We start from the raw sequence: 13,480 nt of genomic DNA, 5'->3' as shown, positions 1-13,480 counted from the left end.
TATGTTCAAGCCCTGTCACATCTCTCGGTTGACTATTCAGATCCCAGTGGCAGTCTGTTACAGGCATTTTAATAGGCTATTATTTCCATTTTTTCTAAGTGTACAGTTTCGTTTCTTCTCAGTAGGGTAGGTTTCTGTGTAACACCATGGGACGTGGTTACTGTGTGTGTTGTTTTTTTTCTGAGTGCTTGTTCTCAAATTACCACATCTCGTCATAAATGACTTTCTTACCAAATACTGCCAAGCATTTTACCACAATAGATTTTTCTCCTTCCTCCTTCATCTAGTCAAGATCTAAAGGGTATTAAATAGCACTTTTCTAAGTTATTTTGAGGATTTTTTTTTCTGTTGATATTTGCCTATTTACTGATGTGGGTAAAAGATGAGGTGGTTCTGTGACACCTGGGTATACGGAGGTGTGAAATCTGCTCTACATCCTTTCAGAGAAACAACAGATTTTTCTACATACTTTCCTGGAGACTTGCAAAGATGTGAGCCTGCCATCGCTGTTATATGCAACCATTGTGTATTCCCTCTAACTCATAAAGCACAGTAATTCTGATTGTATTACTTTGCTTTGTCTCCAAAGTGCTTATAGTCTAGCTATGTAGGTTACTATAGTGAAACACTGTGAAGATTGTTCATGCTAGGAAAACATTTAGTCGTGTGTGGATATAAAGATCCAGGGTTTTATTGCTTATTACCACATGAGAAAAAGCTCATTTATGGCTCAAAGATTGCTATAAGGTTGCTGGCTACGTATGATTACCATGTAGAGCACTAGTGTATTGAAAACCCAGCACTTGCACCCAAATGAATAAAATGATAAACAAATGTTAACAATTAAACTATTCTATAGAGAGAGGCATTTAAATCTGTTCTGTTGGTCTGAAAAGTGTGTGATCCAGGGCTTGGGGTTTTATCTAGCCAATCTTACTTTTTAGTTTTGTTTTGCTAGTGTGTTTTTGCTGCCATCTGCCACCTCCTCTTTTTAAATGATAAAAAGAGTAATACTTAAAATACTTAGAGGTGGGTAAAAGGCTGCAGAGATGGCCCTGAGCAGACCACTTAGCATGTCTGTGTCCTGAATAGCTAGCACATACAAATGCAAAATACAGACAATCAATGCTATTTAAAATATAAAAGAAATGTTTGCTGTCATATCTTGCCAAAGAGTGAAGCAGGGCTATGGAATGGCTAATCAGCACTGACTCAGCAGCATTCCGGGGGGGGGGGGGGAGGGGGGGGAGGGAGGGAAGGGGGGGGAGATTAAATGTCTTGAAAATCCTCCTAATCACCCTCTCTGCTGGTCACAAAGGGTTCTTTTGATGGAGCAAATAACAGACTTTCCAACTAAAATTTTTATTGCCTATCTTTAGATGGCACCTTTTTGGATCCTCCCTTGGTTCTACTTTTATTTCCTTTTAAGAGATTTTCCTTTAGAGATTTACTGTTTCTTGGTAGCCTCCTCTTTCTGTACCTCGGAAAGAATATATTGATGCTGGGAGTAGGAAAGGAGAGTCCTCACACAATCATGGACTGAATTTTGAAGAATGATATTGTCGTAGCGTGGGCAGGTTGTAAAATAAGAGCAGCTGTTTTAAGCTCTCAGTATGAACAAGGAACCTGTGTGCTCAGGGAATTTATTTCATAGATGCCATCACAGCTTTTTGCTCTTTTCACAATAGCCCTGGGAGTTGTACAAATCTCCTTGCTGGGAGCCAGGGAGGGTGTCTGTGTCTGCCAGGACTGTGACCTGCATCCCGGAGAAATCATAGCTTCTGTGCTCTGAAAGGATGTCTGATTCCTGTGCTGTAGCATGCATATATGCTTTTCACACCTCAGACCAGTGTGATGATAATATTTGTGTGTGATAAATACAATAGAAAACAAGCTAAATATCTCTTACTCATTTGACCACAGTTGCAAGGGACTTAACTGGTCCTGTGGTCCAAATAGCCAGGTTTGAGTAGGACAGGCAGGTCCAAAAGGCCGGGTTTGAGCAGACTCTGTGGTGAGTGTGTACCCTGGAGCAGTACCTGAGGTGCCATGTTCCTTTCTGTTCGTAGTCTCCCTAAACTTTCGGCAGTCTATCATGCTGTCACAGTGTGTACTGCGAGTTTCACTTGGTTGCACATTTAATACGCATACATATTTCTCCATGCTTACTAACGCTTTCCGTCTTTTCCTACAGTGAGTTTTCCTCAGCCTTTACTAGCAAACCTAAGATCCCTCGCACCCCTGAAGTGCAGAGTGCCAGCCCTAGAAAGGGAAAGATCCCAACCATTGCCCCCCAGTTCTCTCAGTCTGGACCCCAGCAAATGAGCCGCCCCAGTTCTTCAGGTTCATCCACGAGGAGCAGACAGAGTAAGTGAAAAAGTAACTGTTCTACTTGTCAGTGCTTGGTGTGGGAAAGGAGAGAGCTCTGTAATAGCTCTCCAGGAATGAAGTTGTGTGCTACAAGTGTGCCAGCAGTATATGACATTGTACTTGTCCTCTGCAGGATGCACAACCATGCAGTTATATCCTGCTGCGCGCACTGCTCCTATTTTCATGCTGTCATGTGAGAATTTAGAGACATACTTTTTCCTGTCTCTGGGAGAGAAAAGTAGTCCAGGTTCTCAGATGTGTTTATGTTTGGGGCGAAACTCGTTGTCTCAGAATAAACTTTGTCTAGATGTCGTTAGACTTTCTCCTTTTCTTTAGACAGTCATTCACTCCCCTGTACAACTTGTCTAACGTTCCTGAATTTGGATCCTCTGTGTGTGTCTACATTGCAACTGAGCGTAGACCTGGTGTCAGGCAGTTCAGAAGATAGGCTCAGGGCAGCCTAGTAAGCAGACAGCCAAGGGTGGTATGTAGCTTGTGGCAGTCATTATGCTGGAGGGTGATGTTTAAGAACCATATGGATATGCCCTTGCCTGGAGAAGAGTAAGCAATAATATTTAGTTTACAGTGGGTTCAGAAGAGGAGGGCCATGACCTAAGGTTGGAGGAAGGAGATGGAAGCTTGCTTTAAGCCACCTGACACAAGCCTGGTAAAGTGGAATTGTGGTGTGCTTACACCACAGTAAATGTGTATGCAAATCTTGAGGATGTCTAAGTTGCATCTTTTCTGGGGAAAAAGATGCATTTTTAAGTAAAAAGTAAGCTTTTCCTTTGGAGTGCAGTGAAGACTAGCTGGGTTCAAATATACTTTTGGGCCCAGCATCAATAAAAATGGCAGGAGCCATGTGCTGTATATTCTTATTCTAAACATATTGTAAGAAATTTAGTGATGATTATTTGATCACAGTATAACACTTTGAGTAACAGATAAAGTATCAGGTCTTAGTCAGCTCTGCTCTTTAGCTGTAATTGTTACCTTTAAACATTTTGCAAACACAGGGTGGCTCATAGCACCTTGTAAAACTTCCTAAGAAATTTATGAAGGATGTGCATATCATTAGCTCCTCTTTACAGATGGGAAAATGAATTCCAAGGAATTAAAACAAGCTAGTAAATCAGCAACAGAGCTGGAAAGAGCTTCCTAGGTCTTTCGGCTGTGTTGTGCACTCACTGTTGTTCCACACGGTTGCACTTGCAGTGAGGGAGGGTGGTTTCATTTGGGGAGTACAGGTGAGGCAGTGGAAGGGAGTGTCCTGGTGGCTAAGGGAGTTTTCTGACATAAGGAATACTTGCTTGAGCAGTCCCGTGCTTAGGTAGCCCTGCCAGCTCTTTCAGATCTAGTGTTGCTGCACACGCCCTGTGTTTTACCTCTGACACTAGTGTTTTCCGTTCCTTGTGATAGGAGTACTGTTCTTCTTCTGACCGATTGTGGTGTTAACGGCCAAGAGTGTGTCCCTGGTTTCTGTTTCACTTCATTTACAAAAGTGCTAGTCCATTCAGAAGGAAAAGCTCTGCTGAAGAATGGAAACAAGCACAGTATGTGTGTGTGTGTGTGTGTGCGCGCACACAAAAACTCTTGACCATGTATTTTAGTTTCTCCAGTACAGCTTTATGCTCTTGGATGTCAAAGATGAGACATATGCATGTTCTTGTAAGGGTCTGGAATAAGTTTCTTTTCCACTGGCGCAGGGTATAATGTACTTTATTTTGAAATTGCAGTGAAGCAGAGCGTGATCAAATTGCTTCATCAATTGGGTTTCTCTGTTGATTCAGTATATGTAATTTATAAGTCCAGACTCTTACACTTTCTTAATTTTTGACTTTTATTAGATAGGGTTTGTCTTCCAATGTACCTCTTATCTTTGCTGTACCTGTGCATCCTGATGCTGATTGTGCAGTGGACATCACATCTTACTATGTGTCCATTCAGTTTTTTTCCATAGTTTTCCATTAGGTTTCCAGGTAATTTTTTTTCTAGCTGTCATGGATTCAATGAGACAGACTTGGTTTTAGCAATCAACTGTTAGATGTTTAACTCTTACCTTGCTGCTAAAGAATAACAAAGAAATTAATTTACAAAGAAATCGTCTTTCATACACTCTGCTTGTCTGCTGTCATAGAGTACCTGTTAATTATTCTCCATCTTGCAGGGGCTGTTGCACAGGTTTTTATGGTTGGAAAAATTGAGAGGCAGGTGTTAAGGGCCTGATTTTTAAAGGACTAAAAATGGTTTTAAAGTACTTAAGTCCAAACATAACTCACATTAACTCAAAGTTAATTCCCAGCTCTCACTTGGGCAGGGAGGCATCTGAAGGCATCTCATGTTTTCCTAGTAAAGCTCTGTGCTTACATTCTTTCTTTAGGCAGATACTATTCCTTTATTTTCCTAGCCGACTTTTGTAGATGAGTCTGAAGCTCCGAGGCACAGATATCAGCAATCAGCAGGACTCAACAGTTCCTGCCTCCCCTTTGCCTGCTGCATAAGTATACAGGTTTTTGCATATCAAAAGAGACTCTATCCCTCTGCAAGATTGGTTTTAGTTTGTGAATTTCTTGGTATTTCTGGAAAAGTACAAATTTTTATAGCTGCTGGACATGATGAGATGGGATCACTTATTTCAGAGAGGCATTTTTTAGCTTGCTTTTAATATTGTAGGTCTATTTTCTGGAAACATGTTGCTGCTTTTACATAAACCTAGTCGAACTAGCTGGACTGCTCCTCTTGGTAGCGGCGAGCCTGGGTGGAATGCCTTAGGAATGCAGCGGAAGCACAGGTACTCGGTGTGACTGCTGCAAGCCTGCCTGGGGCCGGATTCCTGCCTGCCGGAGATGTAGCCTGCTGTTGTTCGGGGAGCTGTAAAGCTGTACCTTAAAGCAAAACTGAGCTTCTGAAAATAAAACTCCTCATTCTGGGGCTTTATGCTGGTTTCCCTTCCTAGCTGGTACAGGGATGACACTTGGTAGTGTGGCTAGAATGCAGGATCGGCCTCCAAATCTAGACTTTATTTTAGCTGTGCATTATGTGCCCCTTGTGGGCATGGATGAATGATTAAATCTACTCTATGCCTTACTCTGCATCTGTTCCAATCTCCTCTGCATGGGCATGGTCAAGTTAACATGTGCAGTGTATGAAGTTCTGTCTGGGGCATGGTGGTGCTAGTGTAATGCAAAAATCTCTACTAGGAAAAATGAAGAATAATTTAGTCAGGAGTGTCGCTGGGCTCTTACGGCTCCCTGCTTCCTCCAGAAGTTCTTTAAGTGTATGCTGACAAGTGGTTGCCATAAATACATTCTGCGTTTTTAAGTTGCAGTATCAGTTGTTAAGGTGCCTTTGTGTGTGTTCTTCATGGTGTTTGTGTCACTGTACAGGTCAGACAAGTGCTTCCCTCAGACAGCTCCTGTCTTGTAATAAATCCTGCTTTTGGCTGACAGGCTCTTTTTTGCTTCTCTTCTGCAGGTAGCCAGTCCTACAGGAAGTGAGAACAGTTGCTTTCCTCGAGAATCACCTGTCACTTTGCTGAAGGACAGAGCCAGCTTCCTGTAATGACCTTTACTGGCGACCTACTTGAGAAGAGAGTGGGTTATTAATATGGCACGTGTACACCTTGCACAGTGATTCAGGAATTATCTGATGGGATGCATCTTTTGTCATCTCTACACCTGATTAAAACAAGGGCCTCGTTACAATTGAAGGTCTCAGCAGCAGCCGAGGACTGGTATGATAGATGAATGTGCTCCCAGTGTCTCCGATAGTTTGCTCCTAAGAGACATTGCCACCTTGAGAAGAGTCTCTTGTTCTCTGCCTTCTGTGTCACAGTAAACAGCCTTTGGAGACAGTCCGTAGGGCAGGAGTCTGGCCGGGCAACTGTCTTGTTTACCTATTGCTTGCTGAACTAGCCTGTCACTTGCTTTTTTAAAATTATTTCCTTGTGAATGAGCTGGGGGATATCTGTGTTCAAGGATCTGCACTAGGAGTTTTGTGTGAGATGAGATCTGGGTTTAGCCACCAGAGACTGGAGAAAAAGCATTTCGTCAACTTGTGATTGATCTGTAGCAACCGAAAAACACTGCGCCATTGCCCAAAGCAGAGTCCTTGCTCGCTTCTGAGGATCTGGTGAGCAGCTTTATCTGCAGCTATTACTCCTATACATTCTTTTTGAGTTGGATTTTTTCTTAAATTTGCTTGTTAATGTTTGCAGAATGAATACTCCACTTTTCCACTGGAATGAAGGACTTTATTTCTTCATTCAGAGGAGAAGCCATAAAAATGTGAACAGATCAGAAGCAGCTTTCCCTTCCCATTTGATTACGGATGGTCTCCTTTGATCTTTGTCACATTTTCTGATGTCCTTCACTTCTGAGCAGCATTTTATCTTTATGAAATCTAGACTGGTCTTCAGTCATTATGAAATGCTGTCTAGGCAAGAGAGATCAGGAAGCCCTTCACTAAATAAAAGTCCTGCAGTTAATTCTGCCAGTGATTTATGAAGCCAAAACTGTTTGTTGTTCTTTCTCTCAAAAGTAACAGTGACCAGGAAACACTGAAGTCTTTACTGACCATTGGCTTTTCAATAACATCCCCTCATGTGACACTGCTGTTAGGACAACAGCAACAACTTTTCCAGAAACTCAGTTTGCCTTGGAACTTGGCTCCCACTGGCAGGGGGAAGTGTATTTGTCATAGGTGGACTTCAAAAGCAAATGCTTTAGCAGGTTCCAAAAGAAAAGCTTTAACTTCTCCCTTTTTGAGTTTCAGCTCAAGAAACAAAGAACAACAACACAGTCTAAAAGCCACTCCAAATAGTGCCATTTACCTTCCCCTGGCAGAAAGAGTTGCGCAACCACAAATGATTTCCATAGGACTGGAAGAAAACTTTGTGCTCATGCTGAGACCTTGGATTGTGCCTACCCGTGTGCAGTGGCTACTGAGTAGCCAGGGTGATTTCCTAGTGTGACACAGTTGCCATGAGGTAGACCAAGATCAGTGACACTATGTCGGTTTCTTGCAGAAAGGGATCCCACCTTCAAGTTCCTGTAACCCCATTGAATAATAGACTTCAAATTGGAATCAGGATCTTCTACAGGGCAAGATAACCCCTAGTTTAAAATCTAGTCATGTTCATGCGAAAGTTATAATTTAGTGTTTGGTAACTTCAGGGTGCCCACAGGCCTAGCATAAAGCAGTCAGAGCGTGGGTGTTGCTTTAACTCCAAAACTGCATAGAACCTAAAACCCTGATAGCCTCTGTCCCAAGATCTCCATGCCAGACAAAGAAATGACAGAAAATTTCCAACCTGTCCTTAGATTCACCTACTTCTTCTCAAAGGTGATAAACACGATTAATGGAAAAATGTCCTCTGATTCACAAAAAGGCAGCAATGGAAAGCAGCCATAAAAACTCACTCGTGGTTTTCCAGTGTAGCTAGCTTTTCTTTTTCCTTTGAAACCATGTATTTTTTTCCAGCAAGTAATATCAATGGCCAAGTTGTTAACATTGAAGTGCTGAGCATTCATTTGCATATGTGGACATACAGAATGCCCCAGCAGTTGAGTTTTATTTATTTTACGGCAGTGCTAAGTTTCAGGTTGGAGCAGACCTGACCCTGAGATTCAGAGCAGCTTTTGAGAAGTGTTGAGTGCAGTGACTACTTAAAAAACAAAACGTAACAAAAATATCCCAAACCCCCAGCTTACTGGGCATACCACGAGTTGAAGCCAAAACTGTATGCTTTTAAGTCAGCTAAAGGAAGGTTGATAGGCACCATGCAGAAGATCTAGATTAGTAAAAAAACAAAATGCATCTTGCAGAGCTGGACTGGAAGGAACAAGCTGAAGTGTGTGAATAAGTGTGTTTGTTTCTTACTCTGGCCTGCTGCAAGGCAGAACTCCATACATACTTTTTGCCATGTTCAACTCTTAGTGTGAGTATAGAGTTCGAAAACTGTGAGGCTATCTTTTATATTAATGCTTGAGAAACTTCTGTTTTCCACATGTGTGGGATGAGAGAAACTGTGTATGTGCTTTGAAATAAATTATCAGCTGAGCAGCAATTTGAGAGGCTGACAAGGTAACCTGTCCCTCTTTGCTCTGTGTTGCTCACAAAAAGCCCCTGCAATGTCAGTCAGAAGCTTTTGAAGCTAATGAGAAATGTTGATATTGTCCTTCTCAGTTGGACACCACTCTTCAGGGCAGAACAGTCCGTGGATAAAGGTCAGTGACATGTACACAGTAAATTCTGCATCTCACTCTTAAAAGTTGTTAGGTGTTTTTTCTGTACACTATGCAGAGGCTGCTGCTAGATGCAACACCACCCTGGTAAGTTCATAACTGGACCAGTGAAAACTGCCTGTTTGTGATTGTACTTAACCTGGCTCTGATCTTGTTTACAAGAAGCCAGTGTAGTAACTGCACATATAGCATAGATCTGAAAGGAAAGATTTCCTGGGGCCAAAGTGTTATGTGATTCTACCATGTTTCTTGGATATACCTTTTCGATATTCATTCTAATTTTGTTTAGTTTCTTGGATATACCTTTTCTGTATTCATTCTAATTTTGTTTATGGGTATGGTAATACAAGACGTGAACTGCCTATGTCTATTTAAATTTGCATGGAGGGCTGAGTCATTCTGTATGATTGCTTTAAAATCCGCTGGCAGTGATTGGGTGAATATGTTTCTTAAGGGATATGTTCATTTTTTCTCCTTTTGGAGGTCTCTTTGAGGTCTTGTGGATTTTTAGGGTGTGCATTTCACATTTCACATTTCACTACATTTTATTACTGACAAATTCTGTTGCCAACTCTTTTATCTCCACCTGAATTGAAAACACAGCTCCCTCCTGTTCGACCTGGCCTGTCTCTGCAGCATGTTTGCTCAGAAGTGGCACAAAGTGGGTATGAACCACTCATTGTGTTTGGTGTCTCATGAGGAGAGGCTGGGCACGTGGGATGCCACCAGTGGCATTGGTTTGGTGTTGGAGGTATTATTTCTTGGTGGATGTAAATGTGTAGAGCAGGACAAGCAAGGAAGTTTTCTGGAGATAAAATATTCCTGTGCTGGGGAGGGACAAAGGTGGCTTGGTTTGGTTTTGTGCTGTTTTCTTTGAACAAAGTTCACTAGTCTTTATAAATCATGGTGGCGGTTACAGGGCGGAGACAAAAAGCGCAACATTGCATTCATACACATCTTTGAGTAGTAGCAGTAGTAGTGGAAAAACAAGCAGGCTACCTTCCTCCGAGGCATTTAAGTACATCTGGACTTTCCTTTTAGCTTGGGGCTTGAGTCCATCTTTGAGCCAAAACTTCCTGGCAGTTTGCACTATCTTCACACTTTCTTGCAATCTGGCTCCAGATTGGAACAAGTTGCTTCCCAGAAGGAGGGAGCAGTGGGGTTGGAGCAGGGGGATGGGAGAGCCAGGAGGTGTCCCTTGCCGAACAAGAGGTGTCTCACCGACGAGCATCGGAGCTGAGCCCCAGTCCTGCAAGGGACCTTGGACACCGCGGCGCACTGAAGCTGAGGTGCGTGGGCACGGCTAACAAACAGCGTACAGATGTGGTCTTACGTATCTCCGCTGACCCCAGGGGGAACTAAGTACCAAAATATCTCTGTGATTAAGCCATGTGGACTTCTCCAGGCCTTTGTAGGAACCTCTGCTTATTCGTGTAGATTGTAAAAGGAATGGGGCTCTCAAGGATTTGTTGAAGGGTAAGAAATAACAAAATGTTTCAGGGCAAACAAAATGAACTTTAAGATCAGGCTGCTCTAGCCAAGCTTTATGCTAATCTCCTATTAGCAGCAGCAAAAAACAAACTTCTGGGTGCAAGAGTTGTCCTGCCTTATCAGGCCAGTAATTTTTCTAGCCTCACATCTTGTCAGTGGTCAGTATCTGATGTTTCAAAGCAAGGTTTTTTCCCATCTCCAGACTTCTTTCTGTCTTGAGGTGAATGGGCGTTATATCCGATTATAGGATCATGATCCAAACTTCCATTCTTTAAGGATCTGATGTCTCCAAACAACAGGCTGAGCGGCAAACTCTAGGATGTCTAATAAGCTTCTGGAACATTATTACAAGTTCTATCAGCAGTCCTGGCTTATGCTCCAAGTTTCCAAGAAACAAGTGCATTAATTTATTGCAGTAAAAGTGAAAATACTTCACTTTATGTACACATACAAACTGTAAGAAATCCATTTGACAGTCTGAAATGTTCATTTTGCGTTTATCATCTTTGAAATGTGGTAAATGCTGTTCTGATGACTTGAAGTGCACAGTTTTGGAGAGTGTAAATTATTTTGTTCACTTCAGGTGTGAATGACCTAACAATGTATTTAATTAAAAAAAAGGTTTCCAGTGTATCTTGGTGTTTCATCTTAAAAGTCTCTTAAAGTGTTGCTTCATTTTATTTGTTTTTCTTTTAATGATGCTGAGAGCTAATTTTGCTAAGTAAAAGGCTAAACAGGATAAATAAAGAGGACTGGATGGCTGAGACAATAATATTCATCCTGCAGATGTTTAAGGTGCTTTATATATTAGACTGTAGCTGGCAGCTATGAATGTTGAAGCCATCTGGAAATCAGACCACCTACTAAGGGATATTAGGAGGTGAGGACACCTCCCTCTGTTGCTCTCAATGAAAAATTTTGGCCTTTGTAGATCCAGATTTCACTACACATAGACAGTTTTCTTTCTCTGAAGAGTGAAAAAGTTGACCTAACATGAGGATGGGATGGAAGTGCTGGAAATAGCAGCTCTGTGCCAAACGATACAGTTTCTCATTTGGTGAGCCATGTGCTGGTCTGACTGCCCCAGCCCTTGTCTGAATCCGGTTGACTGCTGGCAGAGGCTGAATGCTTCCTGAGAACAAATCACTTTATTGTTCATGTCTGTTCATGCACTGCCTTTTGGGATCGTGGTTCATGTTGGTAGCAAGAAGCGGGGCCGTTAGCGCCTAATGAATTCTTTGTCAAGCAGCACGTCTCGCTGAGTTTGTTACCCTTTGCTCCAACTGCTTTCTCTCTGGATGGAATTTGGAGTTTTATCCCTGCAGCCGGAGTATAGTCTTTCCTAACAGACTTGGAGACAACTTGTTTACTTTCATCACTTGGCAGATCATGGCTTACCATGAAACTGGTTCCTTCCTCTTTCCTCCTTCTCCAAGTGAGCAACCAGGAAGAGAACTGAGGCAGCTCTGGGACTTGAGGAAGTCAGCTGAGTTTTGGTTGAGTTGCTTCTCTCCTGAAGCCCTGTGTAAGGTGGGCTGTTTGGAATGGCGGCCCTTTCTGTCCTGAGACACTGCACTGAAATTTCCATGCCTGGGAGCTCCCCTTCATGAGCCACCTACCTCAAGGTGAGAGAGGCAGCTGCAGTTCCCAAGGGTCCCATCACTGCACTGCAGAGTAGCCCAGCCATGCCCTAGCCATGCTGGTGGCTACTGCACACTTAGCTGTCTTGTTTCCTCCCAGAGCCAAGGACCAGGTGTACCTGGATCAGCTGCACCAGGATAGCACCACGGCTGGCTCCATGCGTAGCCCTGCACAGGAGCCACGCTGCAACCGTTTGCAAGTCAACGGAGTTTGAGCCAGCACAGCTGGTCCCATGGCTCAAAGTCAACCGCAGTGTTTATGAAGCATCTAACACAGGGACATGAGGAGCTTGGCTCATAATTAAGGCTTTTAGGCCCTGTCACACACAACCCCAGTAACAGCAAGAATTTTGCTTGCTTCTCCCAACCCTCTAAAATTGGTCTGGTTGAGTTTTCAGTCATGCATAATGTAGAGCTGACCTACGGTTTGGAGTCATCTTCTTGTTGAAATGGGAAGGGCCTGCACATCTCTGCAGAATGGGAGAGAAATAATTTACTCTTGATACGTTTTCCGCATAGATTAAAAACTTTGAGTAGCTAAGCGGTTGCTTCCTGTGCCATAGTTTAAAACCTCCATGTGCTTTGGGCAGGGGATAGGAGAGAGCACAAGAAGAATATATTTCTCTCTAATGCTTTTATGTTGGTGACTCTGAAGATGCTGTAGGTAAGGATGCAGGTTTTCACAACAGTGTGCTGAGTGTTGCAGAAAGGTATGGGTCTAAGCAACTACGAATCTCCCCAAATCTTGTTGGAGCTTCCAAGATTCTCTGAACTGCTATTACAGCAGCTAAAGTAGAAGCCAGTGCTCAGCGCTTGTATGTCACTCCCCAAGTCACCCAGGAATGGCAGCAGCAAGGAGATTTCTCCAGAGTCCCAGCTAGGTGTCTTGGCTGTATTGACACATTAGACAGAGTGCAAGACTTTTTAGCCAGAACTGACCTAGATGATCTTATGCCTTTCAGGTGTCAGTAACACATTTCTGTCTGTGGAGTCCAATCCACAGAAGATTTCCTTGCTGGAAATCTTACTATTTTCACAATTTGTTGCTGGTTGAGATATAGATATGTCCTATATTTTAACTGAGCTCAGCTCCCACTTAAGCAGTTGTGAGGAGACAGCTAGTTTTTCCACAAGCCCTGTCTGCTCACTGGGAGCAGTGAATAGCTTGAGCTGTCATGGAATGCTGATTGTTTTATTCAGGTGCCTAAAACATGGATTTTCAGAAGAATTTGCCTCTCAGGGCATGCATAAAAATATGGCCCTTTATCCGGCAGCAGTGGCCTTTTTGAGAGTGTCCTTGTAGTTTCCTGTTTCTGCTTCCTTCCCTCTCTCTAGCTTTTTGTTTGGTTTGGATTTTTTGCCCTTTTTTTTTTCCTGCAGTGGGAATTATTCCACAGAGCTGGATCATGCTTACGTGTTACGGAGGCAGAGAAGGCTTTGAAGGGTGCTTGTCCCAGGATGGCTGTGCGTTAGGAAAGCTAGCTGGGTCCTTGGTGCTTGTTGGCTGTATGCCCCCTTTCCTTCACCTGCACCCTAGCACCTGGCTATCTGCCTGCAGCACAGATCTGATCCCAGCAGCAAAGGAGAGCTTTTCTATTTTCAGCTGGAATTATGCAGGAATCGCCTTCCTTTTGTGCTGGGGTTGATTAAAATCTCTCATTAGCTTTACCTTCTGACTTCTGACGCCAGCACTTTATGCAAAATGCTTTACTAATGAGAACAGTTTAGGGCAAG

The 13,480-nt window shown here is 42.9% G+C and overlaps 1 protein-coding gene across 5 annotated transcripts in view; it reads left to right on the top strand.

The window, feature by feature from the left end:
* Window positions 1-10,739, top strand: part of ARMC9 (armadillo repeat containing 9) — a 74,124-nt gene extending 63,385 nt beyond the window's left edge. For 4 of the 5 annotated variants that reach the window (XM_064516750.1, XM_064516749.1, XM_026093478.2 and 1 more), the window contains 2 exons: window positions 2,195-2,367; window positions 5,845-10,739. In XM_064516750.1, the coding sequence (XP_064372820.1) occupies window positions 2,195-2,325 (131 nt within the window). In that variant the 3' untranslated portion in view covers window positions 2,326-2,367; window positions 5,845-10,739. The remainder of the gene's footprint in view (window positions 1-2,194; window positions 2,368-5,844) is intronic. The other variant, XR_010390480.1, reaches the window with a different exon arrangement.
* Window positions 10,740-13,480: the final 2,741 nt, after the last annotated feature.

This window comes from Dromaius novaehollandiae, chromosome 9 (genome assembly GCF_036370855.1).
Source record: "Dromaius novaehollandiae isolate bDroNov1 chromosome 9, bDroNov1.hap1, whole genome shotgun sequence".
NCBI classification, from domain to species: Eukaryota; Metazoa; Chordata; class Aves; order Casuariiformes; family Dromaiidae; genus Dromaius; species Dromaius novaehollandiae.
The sequence above is the reverse complement of the archived record's forward strand: the minus strand, read 5'-3'. Positions and strand labels throughout refer to the sequence as shown.